This window comes from Manis pentadactyla, chromosome 10, assembly GCF_030020395.1.
Source record: "Manis pentadactyla isolate mManPen7 chromosome 10, mManPen7.hap1, whole genome shotgun sequence".
NCBI classification, from domain to species: domain Eukaryota; kingdom Metazoa; phylum Chordata; class Mammalia; order Pholidota; family Manidae; genus Manis; species Manis pentadactyla.
Window position 1 is genome coordinate 127,230,727 of NC_080028.1, and position 17,926 is coordinate 127,248,652.

Here is a 17,926-nt window from a genome sequence, read left to right on the forward strand (position 1 = left end):
CACCTACTGTGTGTCAGGCCCAGCAGCACACACAGACACAGCTTTACCCTCTCAATGTTCTCTCTCTACACTGGGGGGAAAGCAGAATATACAGAAATAGTTACAAGACTGAGGCAGGCATGGGGGCTGGGGCTGCCCAGCAGAGCCTCCTGAGCGGCTGGGTGGGGGTGGGGGTGGTCAGCGAGGCTTCCTGGAGGAGGTGATGTCAGCTGGGTTCTGAAGCATGAGGAGGAGTTTGGGGCTCGCGGACAGAAGGCGCCAATGATGACAAGCCACACAAGAGGCAGGTCCTGGGCAGGGCTTCTGACCCTGAAGCACAGGGGCCGCCAGCTCTTCAGAGCAGAGCCCCCCAAATCAAGGCTGGGCCCCCTCCTGTGGGTCAGAGTCCCAGGCACTCCCACAGCCCCTCTGAATCCAGATCTCCAGAAGCTCTACTACTACTGCTGCTGTTGTTATACGTCCCCCAGGGCTCCCGGACACCCTTGGGATTTGAGGCCCAATACTGCCGGTGCCTCTGGCGTGGACGGAAGCTGGGGGGCAGAAACGGCTGCAGCAAACAAGCTGTGTCTGTCCTCGTCCAAACCTCACCTGAGGGTCTGCTCCGTGCCAAGCCTGGGTGCACAGCAACTGGGGGCAGGGGAGCTCTTGGGGAACAAGACCCAGTCCGTACCCTCCATAGAGTCAACCAAGGAGGCAGCCTTTCCCAAAATGGGGTCCCAGGAACCTCAGTCCTGTAAGTCACCCACAGCATGAAGTCTTGGTCAGTCAAGGTAGTTAGGAAAACCCAACCCCTCCATCAGATCATGAGCCAGTAAAAGGCTCTGAGAAGTCCTGCAGTGGAGAAAGCTGGTATTCAGTGGAGTGGCCAGGAAGGCTCAGAAGGGGGGACTGTGGATGGGGGACCTGGGTAAGGAGGGGTAAGGTCTGGGCTTTCAGGTCATGGGCAGACCCTCAGCACCCCCACTCCCTGGCTGGGCAGACCACACGGGGAATGTGAGCGCATTCGGGCTCCTCAGTCCCACCCCAGCCGGCCTGCCATGGCCAAACATGGCAAGTTGCATCCCAAATATTTAGCCCCCAGCAGTTTTGGCCCGTCGGGAATCTCCAGCGCACATCAGGTGGAAGCCTTCATCACCCCTGGGCCCAGCACCCCCTCAGAGCACGGGGCCAGCTCCCAGGCCAGCCCCGTCACTGGCTGGGGCAGGTGTCAGGCAAGCACCTCTGGGCCCCACCCAGGCCAGCCCATGACTCCACCTGAAGCCCGGCATGGGAAGGGGACGCCCAGGGGAGGCGGCCGGCCCGGGGACCTGGGGGGCGGAGGACTCAGTGGCGGGAGCTTGCTGTCAGACAGGCATGAGCTCCAAGGCCTGCTGGGCCACTGGCTGCTCGGGTGACCTCAGGCAGGCCCCTCACCCTCGGGGTGACTCCGGTGCCCCATCTGCTGCCTGGGAATGACCACAGAGGCATCGTGGTGATTTGACATTGCATGTGCTCCGGTGGACATCAGACACGTACGTCCGTGGGTACCACCTCAATTGCATGCGCACCCTAAGTTCCAGGGGAGGTCTGTAGGTCCCGTTACAGATGAGGAGACTGAGGCTCAGAGATGTCAAGGTGCTTGCCTAGGGTCACAGGGCTCGTGAATGGGCAGCCAGGATACTCTCCTCAGGCAGTCTTGCTCCAGAGGCCACATGATGGAACTCTGGCCTAACAGCCACTTCTAGGGGTGCTGGGGAAATCACATGAGCCAGTACAGCAACGACCCCCATCGCCACAATGGTGTGAGCTCATATTTAGTGTCTACACATCAGGCCCACCACTCACTTCCTACCGAATCCAACCCCATAACGTAGGTATCGGACCCATGGGTAATCATATTACTATTGCCACTTACAGATCTGAAAACTGAGGACCAGAGAGGTTCAGTAACTTTCCCAAAGTCACACAGTAATTCACTGTCAGAGCCAGAATTCCAACCCAGGCAGGCCCCAGAACCCAGGTTAACAACCCTATGTGACCATCCTATGGGGCTCCTAGCACATCATAGGCACTGAGAAGATTAAATTAAAATGCCAAATGCCCCAGACCGCGGTGGGGTACCACTTCTCACCCACTAGAATGGCAAGAATCAAACAGCGTGATTCCATTTTCCTAAGGTGTCTAAAATAGGCAAATCCATAGAGACAGAAAGTGGTTCCTGGGGCTGGGGGCAGAGTGGGGAGCCTGCCATAGGCTTCTTTTTGGGGTGATAAAGATGTTCTAAAGTTGGCCATGCTAAGGCTGTACTAAAAGCACTAAAAACCATTGAACTGCACACTTTAAATAATAGAGTGAATGGTATGATACACGAGTTATATCTTAATAAAGCTATTACCAGAAAAATGGCAAGCGTCCAAATCATAAGTAACGGGGGCCCGTTTCTCCTTCCCTCACCGCCCCCTGTGTGTCCCCCTTTTATCCCGTGGTCCGTGGAGGCTGGGCGAGCCCCAGGAGGCGCCCAGCTGCCTGAAGATGCTAGTTAACGCGCAGAGAGGCTTGACCACGTGCCCAGCTGGTGCTAGGAAGTCGCACAGAGATCAGCTCATTCAATCCTGCCACCCCGGGAAGTAGCACTGTTCCCCCATTTTACAGATGGGGAAGCAGGCACAGAGTGACTAGATAACTTGGCCGCAGTCTCATCGCCACAAAGCAGGGCAGAGCTGGGATTCCAATCCAGGCTTCTGAAGTATAGTCCAAGCACTTTGCCTTTTGGGGTCAGGGTCCCCACCGAGAGGCCCCAAAGGGCCCTGCATTCCTCTTGTGTGTCCAGGCAGCCGAGGGAGCTGACGGTGTCCCCGTGAGTGCTGCAGAGCTCCGTGCCAGAGTGCAGGAGTGCGGGCAGGGAGGGAGAGCCCCAGGGAGGGGGCACAGATCTCGGGGGGCACCTCCAGCTTTTCATCTCACTGATAAGCCACACTGGGGCACCCAGACGAGGTACCTGTGGGCCGTCATCCCGGCTGCTGGAGGTCAAGACACAGCCCTTCCCCACCACCCTCATCTCTCCTGTCCTACCCACAGAGACAGCAGTCAGCCAGCTGAGCCAGGAAAGGGGGGCAGACCCGAGTGACATGCCGAGAGGAGGACGCGCCCGGCCCTCCCTGTGCTCGGTCAAAGGGTCACACAGACACAGGGAGGGCAGAGGCTGTCGGCACTGGAAGGCGCCTCAGAAGTCATCCAGCCCCACCTGCTCATTACACAGATGAGCAAACTGTGAAGGCACCCGCCCAAGGTCCCCCAGGGGGCCGCTGGTGTCTGGAGCCAGACAGGTTCAAATCCTGACGGCACCAGCCATAGGTATAACCTTAGAGGAGCTACTTTGTGTTTATGAGCCTCAGTTTCATCATCTATAAAATGGGAGTAGTACATCCTGCCTAGTTACATGCGGTGGGCGGAGGGTGGGGGTGCTCACGGTCACTTCTGGATATACCTGAATCGAGTTTCAAAGGCCAGTTTGGGGTTCCAGGACTGAGCTGGGGTTCAGAGCAGCCTTTGGAAGCCAAAACACAGATTCGAGATCATTTAAGCTCACGAGTGAAGCATCACTCGTTTTACCAGAGCCCAAAACAGTGCCTGGTTCATAGGAACACCCTGCAGATATTCGTTCAGTGAAGGAACGAGAATTCCCTAGCACGCTGCAGGGCCTCCAACGCGGTGGCCACGGCCGTTCATTCATGCAGCGGGTCCCCAAGGCAGCTGCCGTCCCCGGCCCAGAGCCCTCACACCACGCCCTGAAAGGCGCATGGGCCTCGTCCCACAGACCCCCCTTTCTCTCCTGGGGACCCCTGCTTGCCAGTATTGCTTGGTCCTGTAATCTGGGCTCCTTCTGAAGAACAGGAACTTCGCAGTGGAGGGGACAGCAAGGCCCACACCACCAGGGAGAAGGAACATCAACTCTGTGGGACTCCTGACACCAGAGCACTTTCTCGGGAGCCTTCCCAGTCAGGCAGATCCTCCATCTGGCTCGGAGCCCGCAGATAAAGCCAAACGGAGGGCGGTCAGCAAGACACCTGACCAACCTCTTCAAAAGGGTCAAGGTCGCCAAAGACGGCCTGGAGGAGACTCAGCAGTCCTGACGACCAAATGGCACATGGCGTCTTGGAGCAGAAAAAGGACATTTGGGGAAAACCAGCGAATTAGAAAAATGCTTATCATTCTTTTTTTTTTTTTAAGTTTCTTTCTGGATTCCCAGCAAACCCCTAGAGGGGCACATGCTCCTGGGTGATGGGAAATGTACTCCAGGATGCCCACCTGTGTGGACAGGCAGAGAGAGCAGGTGGGGTGCCACGGCCTGGGACCCCCTGGTAAGAGCTGATGAGGACGCAGGCCGCAGCTGTTCTCGGGAAGGACCTCCTAGGCCCAGCCCGTGGTCAGCAGCTGCTGGGAGGGTTTCAGCCACCAGGGGGGGTCACACCTGGCAGCCTGGGGCTGGGTCCCAGGGGGTCAAGCCCTTGTTTTCTTCTCCCGAGCTAAGGAAGCTGGAGGCTGGCAGAGATCCAGGCACGCCAGGGTCATGGCCAAGGTGTGGCAAGGAACCCAACTTACTTGGCCTGATCTGTGTGTGAGACTTCTGGTGCAAGAAGGGGGTGCAGGCTGGCCGGGAGGTGCCCTGAGGTTTCCTCAGATCCCCAGGGCTGGGTTTGGGGACACATTCAGGGACAAACGAGGACTTTCTGGGCTTGAGCCCAGAGGCGCCAACCTGGAACAGGCGCATTTTTGTGTCCCAGGGCATATACCCGGAGCACTGGGGCTGCCGAGAAAGGGCCTGGGGGCCTCCGGTGGCATCAGGTACCCCTGCTCTGTCTGCGGGAGTTGGAAACTCGGTAACCACAGCCCGACCTGCTTTCCACTCGGAGTGGAGGTCAGCTGCCAAGTGGGGAGCTGTGACGGGAAAAGGCTGGGGGATATCCGGGCGGGGCCGGGACAGCCCGAGGTCAGGTCAGGTCAGCAAGGGTGTTGAAGGGTGGCACCTGGGGGACCTAGATGCTAGGGATGCAAAAAAAGAGAACAAATGCATCTCAGGGGACCCCCACCCTCCATCCTGCTAGTCACCTCTTCTTATTTTAATTTTGTGAGGGTGCCCCTTGCCCTTTTCTGCAGCTCAGGGGGCAGTACGGCCCACTAGTTAGACACCCAGAGTGACGGCAGGCAGCCTGGACTGAAACCCTGGCTCAGTCCCATGAAGCTGTGAATCCCTCAGGCTCTCTGGGCCTCGGTTCCCCACCTGCCAGTGGGGGTCATCTCCGTAGGCGGATCACGGGGCTGGGCAGAGAGGACAGAGCCAACGGAAAACGTTGCCTCAGCAGTGAGCCCAGGCTCTCTGCTCCCACCTGGGGTCCCTGCTCAGGGATTTGGTCTCCTTTCAAGGAGCCGATAAAAGCCAGCGGTTGAGGCCTGACCTAAGAACCCGCTGGCACCAGGCCACCCGCGTCATTCACGCTGAGCCTCGTGCAAGCCCAGACACACTCTGGTTCCACCTTACGATGTCACCTCGCCCAGGTGCGGGGAATTCACACATGACCTCAATATTCGGAAATGTCTCCTCCAATCCCTGCAGGGGAGCTGATGCATGTATGTGGGTAACAAGGGCAACGAGGCTGCCAAGAGGACATGACCCCAGGCCCGGTCCTGGGTCTGGGCTGAGGACTGGGCAGGGGGATTCGGGGATTGCAGGGGTCCAGGGCCGTTTGCACTACAGGGTTTCTGCTGCTCTGAGAACCCGCCCCGTCTGCAGGAGGGAAACCGCAGAAGGGAGGGTGGGGAGGGCCTGCCTACCCGGTTGTTCAAGCAGGGCCCTGAGAAGCACCCCAGGTCCTGGCCTCTCCCTCCCCGGTTCCTCTTGGGAACAGATCTCCACCTAATCAGGCTGCCGCCTCGCCTGGACCAATGCAACAGCACCCCCAGCTCCCGCTCCCCCACCCGGCTCCTGCACATTTGTCACGTCTTCCAGAGATGCAACCAGACCTCACCAGCCAGCCACACACTGGAGCTCAAAATAGGGCCCACATTCCTGCCCACGGCCCACAGGGCTCCGGCCCTCACCCTGTGCCCGGCCACCCCGTCCAGGCGGCCAGCTCTCTTCCCTGCCTCAGAGCCTGTGTGCCGGCCTCGCCCTCTTGGGCCTCTGTGTGGGGGCCACCCTGGCCGAGACGCGGTCTCCCGCCCGCATGCCCAGCTGTCCCACTCGTATCCCTGCCTCCTGCCCGGGCTCAGCAGCGCCCTGAGGGACCGCCACCCTGCCTCCAGCCCTCCCTGCCCGAGTCACAGTGTGCCAACAGGTGCCTTCTCCTCTCTAGCCTGTCTGCAGGGAGGAAACCGAGTCAGCCTGGCATGGGGAAGAATGTAGCCCGTGCTGTTGCTCCAGCCCTGGTGCCTCTCTGGGTCTATTTTCTTGACTGCAAAATGGGGATAAGAATCGATCCCGCCCAGAGGCTTGAGACAATCCAAGATGATCTTTGTGAAGCACCCGCATGTTGCGGTCACACTGCGCAGGCTCAGGGCTGCGGGGGACGTTGTTTTATCCACAGCCATGTCCTCACACCCAGCTACTGTCATGGGACCTGCTGCCCGTGTTTGGTGTAACCACACGTGCTATTCCACCTGCCTGGCCCTGATTTCCTTGTCCAGACAACAGGGTGACCGGGTCTCTCGCACAGTAGCAAACACAAAGACACACTTGATAGGCAGGAAACACCCCAAAGGGGAGGGCTGGGTACTTAGTGGCTTTGTGTGCAAAGCCACTTCTGTCCACTAGAAATCGACTGCGAGCCGCATTTGTAGTTTAAATTTCTTTAGCAGCCACATGAAAAAAAGTCAAAAGAAATAGGTGAACTTAATTTTTCTACGGCATTTTACTAAACCTAACATATGTAAAGTATCTTTCTGACAGGTAGTAAAGAGGACATTATGAATGCGACATTTTTCACATTAAGTCTTCAAAGCCTGGCATGTCAGCTTTACTGCCAGCACATCTGTGTGTTCTAAGCACCCCTCGTGTGGCGGATGCTCACCGAAAGGACAGCACAGTTCTAGGTGAACCTGTGGTCTCTGCACCACCTTGCTGGAAGCCCACAGTGGCTACAGCACGTCAGATCTGCCATGATAAAGCCGACAGAAGCTCGGGGCATCTGTTGGCCCCATGCAGAGCCTGGCGCCGAGGCAGGCCTCCTAATGGCTGTTTCCTTGGCTCCCTGCCACTCTCCCGTGGGACCCACACGGGCTGGCCAGACACCGGGCCCAAGGCCAGGGCTTGTCTATGGGTCCCTGGCTGCCTGACGGCCCACAGGCCACGGGGCACAGCCAGGGGCACTTGGCTTGCTCCCCGGCCACCCCTCCCTGCAGGCCACCTCTTTCCTGACCTGCCACTCTGGGGAACAGATCACGCCCCAGAGACCACGGAGAGGCCACAACCCCACCATCAGCCCCTTTCCCAGGTCCCTTCCTGTTCCCTGCTGGTCACAGCCTACGTGCACTGTCTGTGTGTAGAGATGGGAAGCGGCAGGCACGGGGCGCGTCTGAGGGGTACAGCCCTCCCTCCCTGGCCAGAGCCCCTTGTCTTCCAGGCCCGAGTCAACCCCCACGTTCTGGCCCTTGATCGCGTCTACGGTTCTTCCCTTTTGGGGTTCTGTCTCGGTGGGTGTGCACGAAGGAGAAGGGGAGGCTTCAGCCCCGGAATGTCTGGAACGCACAGGACTGCACACCTTGCCCCAGAGCCCGCGGAAGGGGCCTGGCCTCCTGCGGCCACGGTCTTCCTCTTCTGGGTCCCGCCGGCCCCCGGGACCGGAGCTCGAGCAGCTCCTGGGGACCCGCAGACCTGGGGGGAGGCTCACCTCTTGGCGTTGGGTGGCCCCCAGCCTCCACCTCTTTAAACATTGACTGGCTGAGCAGGTCTGTTTGTCTCTCCCAGACAACTGTCCCGTCCTTGACACAAAGGCACACACAATACGTGCTCAGGAAACGACTTAATATGAACTACTAAACATTAAGAGCATCCACAAGGTGTCCATCTCCCACGCAGCCCTTCCGTGTGTTGACATCTTCTAGCCCCAGGAGAAAGGCACATTTACAGCCACTGGGGCACTTTTCTTAGTCTATGAGTCTATAAACTTTTGGACAGTAAGGATTTACTCACTTTTGGGGAGGCCCTTTGGTAGCCCTTAATTCCAGGCCTTGGACAGGCTTGGGACTCAACAAATAGATATCGAATTGAGAAGTCTGAGAGCATGTCAACAGTTCCTCTCTCCCCATTTTCCAAATGAAGATAACTGAGGATCAGAGGGGTTAAGAAACCTGCCCAAGGTCACACAGCTGGGAAGTGCGGGGGGTGGGGAGGTGCCAGGATTTGAACAGACTCCAGAGCCACCTCCTCACAACAGGGGGGGCCACCAGTACCAAGCCACAAAGTGACATCGGGAACACGGGACGAAGCAGCAAGGTGCTCACCACCCAGGGGAGACAGAGAGATTTATATCTTGTTGACATCTTTAAACAATCCCATCTACTATTAACCCCAGAGGTTGGGTAACAGTCAGGGGTGGCAACTGAGGGCTGAGTCATTCTCCTAAGATGCTACTATGTGGGGTTCCCAGCCTATCCCTTTGAGCACACCTTTTGGGGCACGGAGGGAACACCTTCTGTGGGCCACACCCCACCCCGTGCCTGACCCATGTTCCTGCTTTGATTCTCGTAACAACCTGTGAGGTCAGTAATCTTACTGCTCCCAGTGGGAAGGGGGGGGCCTGCCTGGGGCCATAGGGTTACTAAGCATCTGCGCAGGTGACTGCTGTACCCCAGCTGGTCTTCTAGATTGTCAATCATTGCGGAATAAATCTTCACCCCCAGCCCCAGCTCCTTGTGATCTCACCACCTCTTACAGGCCCCAGGGACAGGCCCTTCTTTATTACCCCAGAGACAGGCGTTGTCCATTCTATATAAAACATCTACTCAATTTATCACCTATTTATTAAATCTCAAACCTACACGAGGCCTGGAATTAAGGGCTACAGAAAGGTCCCCCAACAGATAAGTAAGTCCTTACTGTCCAAAGGTTTATAACCAAACAGGCAAGACAAAGAAAAGCACCCTGTTAACTATAATTACAAAGATGCAGAGTGCCTGTGTCAGGGTATTCATCCACTCTGTCACATTCAGGGCTTAAATCCTGACTTAATTGTGAAAATATAGCTCAGTCCAATAAAATGCAGGAAAAGAGCAAAAAGGAAACAAAGAGAAAGCATGGTAAACAGGAAATGCAAAATTATATGGCAGGCATAGGTCCAAACACACTAGTCATTATATTAAACGTGAATGAGTTAAACTCTCCTCTTAAAAGATTCTCACGTGAAAATACAAGAACAAAAGCCAATTTGATGCCATTTTATAAGACGCACTCCTGAAATGAAATGGAACAAGAAGGCTGAGAATAAAAGAACAGACTGCAACGTTCTGAAAAGGAAAAGCGAGATGCATGTAGCTCCGAGACAAGATGGAGCAACGCGGTCAGTGTAAATAGGTGGTTTGCACTCTTAGCTACACATAAAAAACTGAAGTCCAGGCCCTGCCCCAGAGATTGTGACATAACTGGTCTGTGATTGGGCCTGGACATTGCTTTTAAAGCCCCTCAGATGATTCTAATATGCAGCCAGGGCTGGGGACGATGGCACAAACCCAGCAGCGTGTCCCGGGGCTGGGGGGACCAGACAGGAGGGAAGTCTTGTGAGCAAACAGTACAAGGGAGCATCCAATAAACACCAGATTGATCGGCCAGGTGACTGATACTCTCTCTACCGAAACCTTCTGTGGTAATTAGACAGTGAATTCCTCCACGCCCAGCTAATAATTCTGGGGAAGTACGTTCTACACTGAGAAGATGGCTGGTGTAGTGACTCTGGCTCTGTTTCACAGCCCAATCTGCTTCTGCCCAGGGAAGGCCATCCCGCTCTGGGCTCTCATCGTTCCAGCTGCTTCCGGTAACACCAGGGCATGTCTTAAAGGACTATGCTTTGCAAGGTTCAAACAGGGCTCAAGGCAATCTTGGCACCCTAGAGTGTGAGGAGGTCATTCAGGTTCGAGACCAGCAGACAAGGAGTACCAGCCTCATTAACTAAGCACCTGCTACACACCTGATGCTTCACACGCCTCATCTCCAGTCCTCTCCACCGCCTCACACTCCTCCAAGTCACAGAGTCAAAACAGACCTTCCACCACTGTTTGCTGAGCACCTGCATTGCGCTAGGCAGCACTCTATGGGGACAGGAGCGATCTCACAGCATACAAAGTCCCTGCCTTCAGGGAGCTGACACTCCAGCAATGAGGAGTAGGGAAGAGGCCCCCCTGTTCTGGAGGCACAAACTCTGAATTCTTCTTCAACCTTTAACTGGAGCCAAGAAGTCCCCGAGCCCAGGACAGAGAAGTGAAAGCCGCGAGCGCCACGGGTCTGAAACCTGAGCCCAGCTACTGGGAGCAAAGAATTCTGCATGTACCGGTGTTCCTGCAGCCATGCAGCCTTGCAAGGGCAGCAGGCGCAGTTGGAGCTGCCAGCCAGCGAGCAGCTCAGGGTGTGTTTATCTTAAAGACCCAGCAAACCCCTCTGCCCAGGAAAGGATGAGCCAGGGGGCCTGCTGGGACACCCTGCCCGCGGGCTCCTGGCTCAGAACACCAAGGTGAGAGAAGCTGAGGGTCCTTGGGTGGGTTACTGAAACTCTGAGCCTCACCTGGAAGAGATAGGAGATGCAGTATTACCTAAGCAAGGTAACATGCTCACAATCTAGGGCAGCTTTTCAGGACTCAATCTCAGATCCCCTTGCATGTCCACACCTTTCCTGGCCCCCCACTTCCTGAGACGTTCTATTCGTGTCTTCCCGTCTGGGACCTTCCTGCTCCTCCTCCGTTCCTTCTCCCCAGGCCTCAGGCACCTTGCCTGCCTGAGGCCACCCCCCCCCACAGCTCACCAAGACACAGGAGCCCAGGACAGAGGACTCCGGGCTTCCCTCCAGGCTCCTGCCCAAGCCGTTCCCGCTGCCAGCTCTCCCCATCCGTCCCAGCCCTCGGGTTCCTAAAACTGGGCACCTGGTGACCTAGCTCCAGCACGCAAGGAAGCACGCAGAAGACTCTTACCACCGAGACAGCTGATGTACCCCAGTTGCCATATTTGCTTCAGATTTTGTTTAAAAGGAAATACAATGCTACAATTCATGATTCCTTAGCCCCTCCCCCTGGGGTAGCATAATGTTGAAGATGCTGGTTTCTTCCTAAATCTGCTCTAATTGTAAACACCTATCTGTGTCTGCATCCCGAAACATCTAACAGAATTGCTTCGTCTGAATGTTTTTTTAAATGTACACAAATGTACTCTTTGTACCCTTCCCCAACACGCTCTGCTCCCTGATGCCCTTCCAGCTTCAGGCCTGTGGACGCACCCCCCCACTCTGTGCCCTCTCCTCACCCATCCCAGGCCCGCTTGGACGCCCCTCCTCCAGGAGCCCAGCCGGCCGGGCCGGGGCCCCTTTGCCTCCACCGTCTCAGCACTTATCACCCTGCACTGTCACCGCCTGTTTACTGAGCACGCAGGGGACGGGATGGGGGTGGGGGGCAGTGGGCACTCTCTGCTCAGGCCCCCGAATTCCTCCCGGGAGGCAGAAGCCCCGCCCATTCAGCTGCCCCCACCCTCTAGGTGGTCGAGTAGGCAGGCACCTGCGCTGTGTGTGCGGTGCCCCGTGGCTCGCGCTCCTGCATCCGTTCAGCACGGGCCACTGTGGCCAGTCCCTGGGGCACACCGACTTGTCCCTATCTGGCCACCGCACACAGGTAAACCTCTGGGATAAGAGTGACAAAGGAGATGGGCAAGACACTAGAGCAGGTGGATCTGCCCAGCAGAGGGTGAGGAGGCCCTCCCTGAGGAACAGAGGCCACCAGAGGAGCGAAGGGGGGTGGGAAGAGCATGCCAGGCAGGAGGAGCAGCGGGTGCGCCAAGGCCAGAGGGCTGGTGGCGGAGAGGGAAGGAGGGCATGAGGGGTATGTGCTCCTGCTGGGCACGGCAGCAGCTCCCTGGGCCTGATGGCAGGGGGAACGTGGGACAGGCCTGGGCGGTAAGCAGTGGGGACAGGATCAGATTTGCATTTTGCAAAGCAGCTTCCTGGCTGCCATGGGGAGAAGGGACTGGGAAAGGCTACCGTAGGAGAGCAGGCAAGAGGCCTGGGCCGCAAGCCTTGGAGGCAGGGATGGGTGCAGGACTGGGCCCTGAAGACAGGTCTGTCCTGCCTGGATGTAGGAAGGGCACCAGGGGCCTTCCTCCCCAGGTTCAGGAGGCTGCAACACAGAAGACCTACCGAAAGCAGAGACAACAAAGACCAGAGCGCCCTTCCCTCTCCTGGAGACAGGCTGGCACGGGCAGGCCAGGAGACTGGCAGATGGTGCTGGTGGCGCCCCACACGGCCCTGCCTGGAGCAGAGAGGCGCTGGGAATCCTGGGCCTTCCCCCCTGACAAGGAGCCTTGGAAATGCCCAGAGGCGGCTTCTCCCCAGCCCCCAGGGCCCTCTGCATTCCCCTCACCCTCCTTAGAGCATTGCCTAAAAGACACAAATTGAGCCAAGCTTCTCTCCCAAACACCCTGTCCCCACTGGTGGCCGCTGACACGACCGACAGGTCACCACCTGGAGCCTTTCTTATAGGCTGAGCCCAGTTCTGTTCTGAGCCTCATTTACCAGGTCTCATGCCTGTGCAAGAGAAGGGCTGGGCAATGAGGGCAAGGCCAGAGGGAGGAGGTGCGGCGGGCTCCTGGGCGGACTCCGGAACCCAAGCCGCAACTCCCCCAGCTGGACCGGGGCCGTCCCCGGGACTGCTGCCACCAGCCCCAGTGTGGGTGGGGAGACCTGGTTTCCCTCCCCAGGGGCCCAGGGCCTTTATTCTTGGCCTCAGCGTTAACAATCCGTGAAATGGGCACGGGGTGAGAATGAGATGCTTGAGAAATGGCCGGGCAGCTCCCTGCAGTGCAAGTCGCCCATATGCTGGCAGGGGCCTCCCCCAAATCGCTTAGGCCTTCCTGCTGCTGCCGCCCAACATGTACACGTGTATCTCCATGTGTCTGCTTAGAGGGGGTCCGTGTGACTGGTGGGGTCAATGGGGGAGAGTCAGCTGACCTGCCCCACGTGGCTGGACGACCAGCGTCCTGGCCCGCTCTCGCTTCAGCATGACTCTTACCCTTAGTGGCAGCGTGTGATCACTAACACGGGCTCTGCACTCGGCCGGGTGCTCAGGGAAGCAGGACCGAGGCTGGCCCGTCCCTGCTCCAGCCGCCTCACCAGCTGGGAGCTGCTTGTGTCAATCCCACCTCACGGGTGAGGCCACGGAGACGCAGAGACGTCCAGTGACCCGCCCAAGGTCACACAGCTCAGGAGAGACAGTTAGGGCTTGAACTCACACCTAGCTGATACCAAACTCTGTGTGCTTAAGCACCAAGAGGCTCAGGGCACCGCAGGCAGCTTCCAGGAGGGCAGCGCCCACCACCAGCCTCAAAAGCCTTGGTCCCTGCCTCCCAGACGGGGTCCCCCCCTTTAGGACTGGGCCATTCCCGCAGGACCCTGCCCCGGTGAAGTCAGGAGGCAAGGCCAGCCTGATGGGCACGTACTGGGACCCAGGTCCGGGTAGACGGGCAAAACCAGTCCCGTTCTACAGATGCGGAAGCGGAAGCTCAGCAAGACCAAATTTCTTTGCCAAAATCACACGGAGGTAGAATTCAGTCTCAGTCCAGAGCTGGATCCGCCCCGCTCCTCACCAGGGCAGGCTGGATGCCTCCTGGAAGTCCTCCGTGGGCGCCCAGCCGTCCGCCCTCCTCAGCCCCAGGGCAGCTGGGCAGGAGACCCCGTCTGTCCCGTTCTGTCCCACTGCCCCCGCCGGGCTCCCGCAGCTCCCTAGGTTCAGTCTTCTAACCAAACTCGTAATTAAGCACAACTCCATCAAGTGCAGGGAGACTGTCACCGTCCCCCCCACCCCCGGGAACGGCACCCCCGAAGTTCTGCAGTGCACAGCCCGGGCATCGGCGTCCGGTTCAGTCCCGGGTACACTGCTGGTGCCTTACGTGCATTTGTTCAGCAGGTGTAATCATCACAGCTGCTGTGGACCGAGGCCTCCTACAACTCTCAGCCCTTTTCCTGTAGTTTTCCATTTAGTCCTCATGCCAGCAATGTCACCAGGCAGGTACTAAGCCTGTACCCATTCTACAGTGAGAAAATAGGCTCAGAGAGGCCAAGCAGCTTGCCCCAGGTCACACAGCCAGGAGGCGGCAGCTGGCTGAGGCTGCGCTCCCAGCCACGGTTCAGAATGGCGGAGCCTCCCCACTGGGCTGGACACTGTCCTCGGGGACCTGCACCGCCAGGCCTGACCCTGTCATCAGCTCAGGTGTGAACATGGGCTCCCACACCCAGCACTGGGAGCCAGGGCAATGGGAGCGGCGGGGTCCCCACCCTGCCCCAGCCTGCCCCGGTTTCAGCTGCTGAACGGCTGACCAACAGGGAGGGGTGGCATTCTCAGTGGGGGCGCTCCTGCGGCCCAAAGCCTGTGACAGCCTGGGGGAGGAGGTCACAGCTCTGGGCTCCTGGGTCCCCTCGGTCGGGGGGTGGCGGTGCTGACCCTCTGGTCTGGGCACTTCCTGTGCGCCAGGGGCATTCTCTCCATTGTCCCATTCGCAATCTCGGGCAGGAGACACCTATGCACACCATCTCTGTTCTGTGGACGAGGACACTGAGGCTCAGAGAGGTTCCCTGCAGCAGATGCGACAAAGCTGGGGTCACAAGATACACAGGGTGGTGCTCCTACCCGCTTCGCCACACTGCATCTCACTGGCGACCCCACCCGCCCCCAGGGGAGGCCCCCAGGAAACTCAGGGTGACAGAGGGACCTGGGGGTCAGTGCTCCATGACCGGTTGGATAAACCAGGTAACACTCGTGAGGTTCCTGTTGAGCGGATGGGCCAGGAGGCTGCCCCCACCCCACAATCTGGCCGTGAACGTGTCCCCACCGAGGGGAAGGGGCAGAGGGACGCACTGGCCTGGTGAGCCCACGCAGGGAAGCACCTGCTGTCTCCTCAGGGGAGGCCTGGGGGAAGGGCCTCTCACCCCATCCTGGGGAGGAAATCAGGAAGGCTTCCTGGAGAAGAGACTCTAACCTGAAATTTGGGATCAGTGGCTATCAGCCAAGGGCAGAGGGTGGGTGCCTTCGCAGGAGTGTAGAGAGGGGCGGAACTGGGGTAGGACTCCAGTCCCTGAGTCCCCAGCGCTGAAAAAGATGAGAACTGCTTCCTTCCCAACCCCCACTGGGGAGGCCCAGACCTCCCGGCTCGTCAGGGTTCATTATAACTTTCTGTTAGGTCCAAGCCCGGGCCTTGGGGGACTAGACACAGGGCAAGGCGTGGCCCATCTCCTGGTGTGTGGGTGTGTCCACGTGGGAGGCACTGGAGGGGCCCGAGTCTTGGTAGGGGGAGAGCAGAACAGCCCTCCGTGGCTGGCACGGAGTATGCGGTTGTGCAATGCCGAGAGAACAGCCCAGGGACTGGACGGGACCCCAGCTGAGTTTGAGAGCCAGCTGGACCCGGCCACAGAGGAGCATCGTGCACGGCCCTGCCCAGTCTCTGGGGTTGTGGAAGATGAGGGAAGCTGTCGGGTGGGGGGACCTTGGAGGAGAGGAGAAGACATGCCTCTGAACTGGAACAGCCCAAAGGGGAGATGGGGGCGGTGGGATCACAGGGCTGAGGAGTTTCTGAAGGGCTGGAACTCATGGTACCAGAGCCTGCACACGCCCCCGCCCCAATTTCCCCAGGCCCACCTGCACCTGTCCCACAGGTCTGCCTGGGCTGGGCCACAGAGTGGGGTGAAAGCCCTGGCTGGAGTCTTTTTCTCGCCCTAAGCTGGGGCCTGGGGAATTGGGGGGTAGGGAGTGAGGGGGTGGGCTCATGATCAGGGCACCTCGGGTGGGTCCTCCCACACAGGTGGGCTATGCAACTCGGGGAGTCTCCCTCCAGAATGAAGGCCTTTGTTGGGAGAAGCCTGGTAGAGTTCTCCAAGTGGGGAACCCCCACCTCACATTCCCTAGACCAGGCAAAAGGCAGGGGCCTAAGTTCCACCCTCTCCATCAATCTCAGCATCTCCAGGAGGCTCCCCTAAACCGGTTATTAAATGAATCCATGAGGCTTATCAGAACGGACGTGGGCTGCCTTCTCAACGCAAACACATCAAGACTTGTCATTCCCTTCCCAGGCCTCCCTGGGAACCTGTTGTTCAGAGATGTTGCCAGTTTCGGGGCTGGGGCTGGGGGTGGGGTAGGGCACACCCCTGAGAAACCATGCAGCTGGGAGGAGGCCCCGGTGTAGACCCCAGCGTGGCTGCCCTGGGGGCGGGGGGGCCGGGGCGCCTCAGTATGTGCCCTCCTCCCCCCCCCACCGGCTCCTCTCGGCGAGGCTCTGAAGAAGAGGGTGGCAGGTACCGGGAAGCGCTGTGGCAGGTGGCACCCATCACCCCCGCCCCCCCACCCGCCACGCGCCACTCCCATCTCGCCCCTCCCTAACTGGGAGCACCTGCGCGCTCTCTAAGAAGGGCTGGTAAGCGCCCTGCACGCCCCAGCTCAATCTCCCTGCCCCCGTGCGCCCCTAGACAATGCTTCCTGGGTTCCCCGCGGCGCCCCCGCCCAAGGTGTAGCGTCCTCTAGGCACACCACTCCGCACCCCGGCCGTGCCTCCCGGTCCAGGAGGGCCCCCGGCGCAAGGGCGACGCCAGGACACGGAGTTCTCCTGCACCTCCAGCTCGGTCCCCGCCGTCCGGGCGCCCAAGTCAGTGCCGCCCCTCGCCAGACACCTAGAACTCTCTGGTGCCAGATACCGAGTTTCCCCCGGGCACCCCGGCCCATCCCCAGTCCCCCTCCGACGGTGCTTGCCAGCTTAAGGGCGGCCCTCCGGCCCCGTGTTCCCGCGCGTCGCGCACCCCTGTCTGGTTCAGTCTCCCGCCCCCTGGGCTTCCCAGGGCCGCGCTTCCCGGGCGCACGGCAGCCCTCGCGGCCCGGCCGTCCCTCCACGCGCAGGGAGGTGCTTCCCGCCGGGCCGCCCCGCAGCGCGCGGGATTCCCGAGGGCGTCCCGAGCGCCGCGGGCGGCGCCCCTTACCTCCGGGTCTGCACCTTGGGGCTGTATTTGCCTTTGTTTCTCTTCCTGAAGAGCGAGTTCATCGTGGCGCACGGCGGGGGCGGCGGGTCGCGGCGGCGGGCAGGCCCGGCGCGCAGCGAGCGCAGGTGAGCGGCGGCGGCGACGGACGGCCGAGTGCGGCGCGGCGGCGGCGCCGGGAAACTACTCGCGAGGGGCGGGGCGCGCCCCGGCCGCAGGCTCCCGGGTCGCTCCCGCAGAAGGTGGCGCTCACCTCCCCGGGGCGGGGCCTCCAGGGCCGCTGGGCGTGCGCCCTGGACCCTGCGCGCGCGAGCCCGGCGCCCGGCCGCGGCTGAGGGCGGGGCCAAGCGTCTAGCCGGGACCCCGCCCCTCCCCGTGGCCGGCCGGGCGGGCCGGGGCGCACAGTCAGTCCCACCGCAGCTGGCCTGGCGCGCCCCTGGCTGAGGGCCCCTCTCTTGCTTCTCCGCCGCCCAGGGCCCTCAGCCGTCCCCTCTCCGTGGCTGACACCCAGGTGGGCACCCCACACAGGTGTGAAAGAGGCCGCATGGGTCTCTGGGCCCTGGAGAGCTGGGGAATGACACTCAGGTGGTAGCAGTGCTCATGGCAGTGAGGAGAGGGGGCTCTGGACTGCGCCTGCCTGAGTTCAGATCCTGCCGCCACAAATGGTCCGCAGGCTCCTAGGCGAGGCTTCTTCCCGCCCCTAGCCTGTTTGCTTAGGTGTCGCCGAATTCCTGCCCACATTCCAGCGC

The 17,926-nt window shown here is 59.6% G+C and overlaps 1 protein-coding gene across 1 annotated transcript in view; it reads right to left on the reverse strand.

The window, feature by feature from the left end:
- Window positions 1-17,628, reverse strand: part of PPL (periplakin) — a 41,045-nt gene extending 23,417 nt beyond the window's left edge. Inside the window, exon 1 of the mRNA XM_036920510.2 lies at window positions 17,181-17,628. Within this exon, the coding sequence (XP_036776405.2) occupies window positions 17,181-17,242 (62 nt within the window). The 5' untranslated portion in view covers window positions 17,243-17,628. The remainder of the gene's footprint in view (window positions 1-17,180) is intronic.
- Window positions 17,629-17,926: the final 298 nt, after the last annotated feature.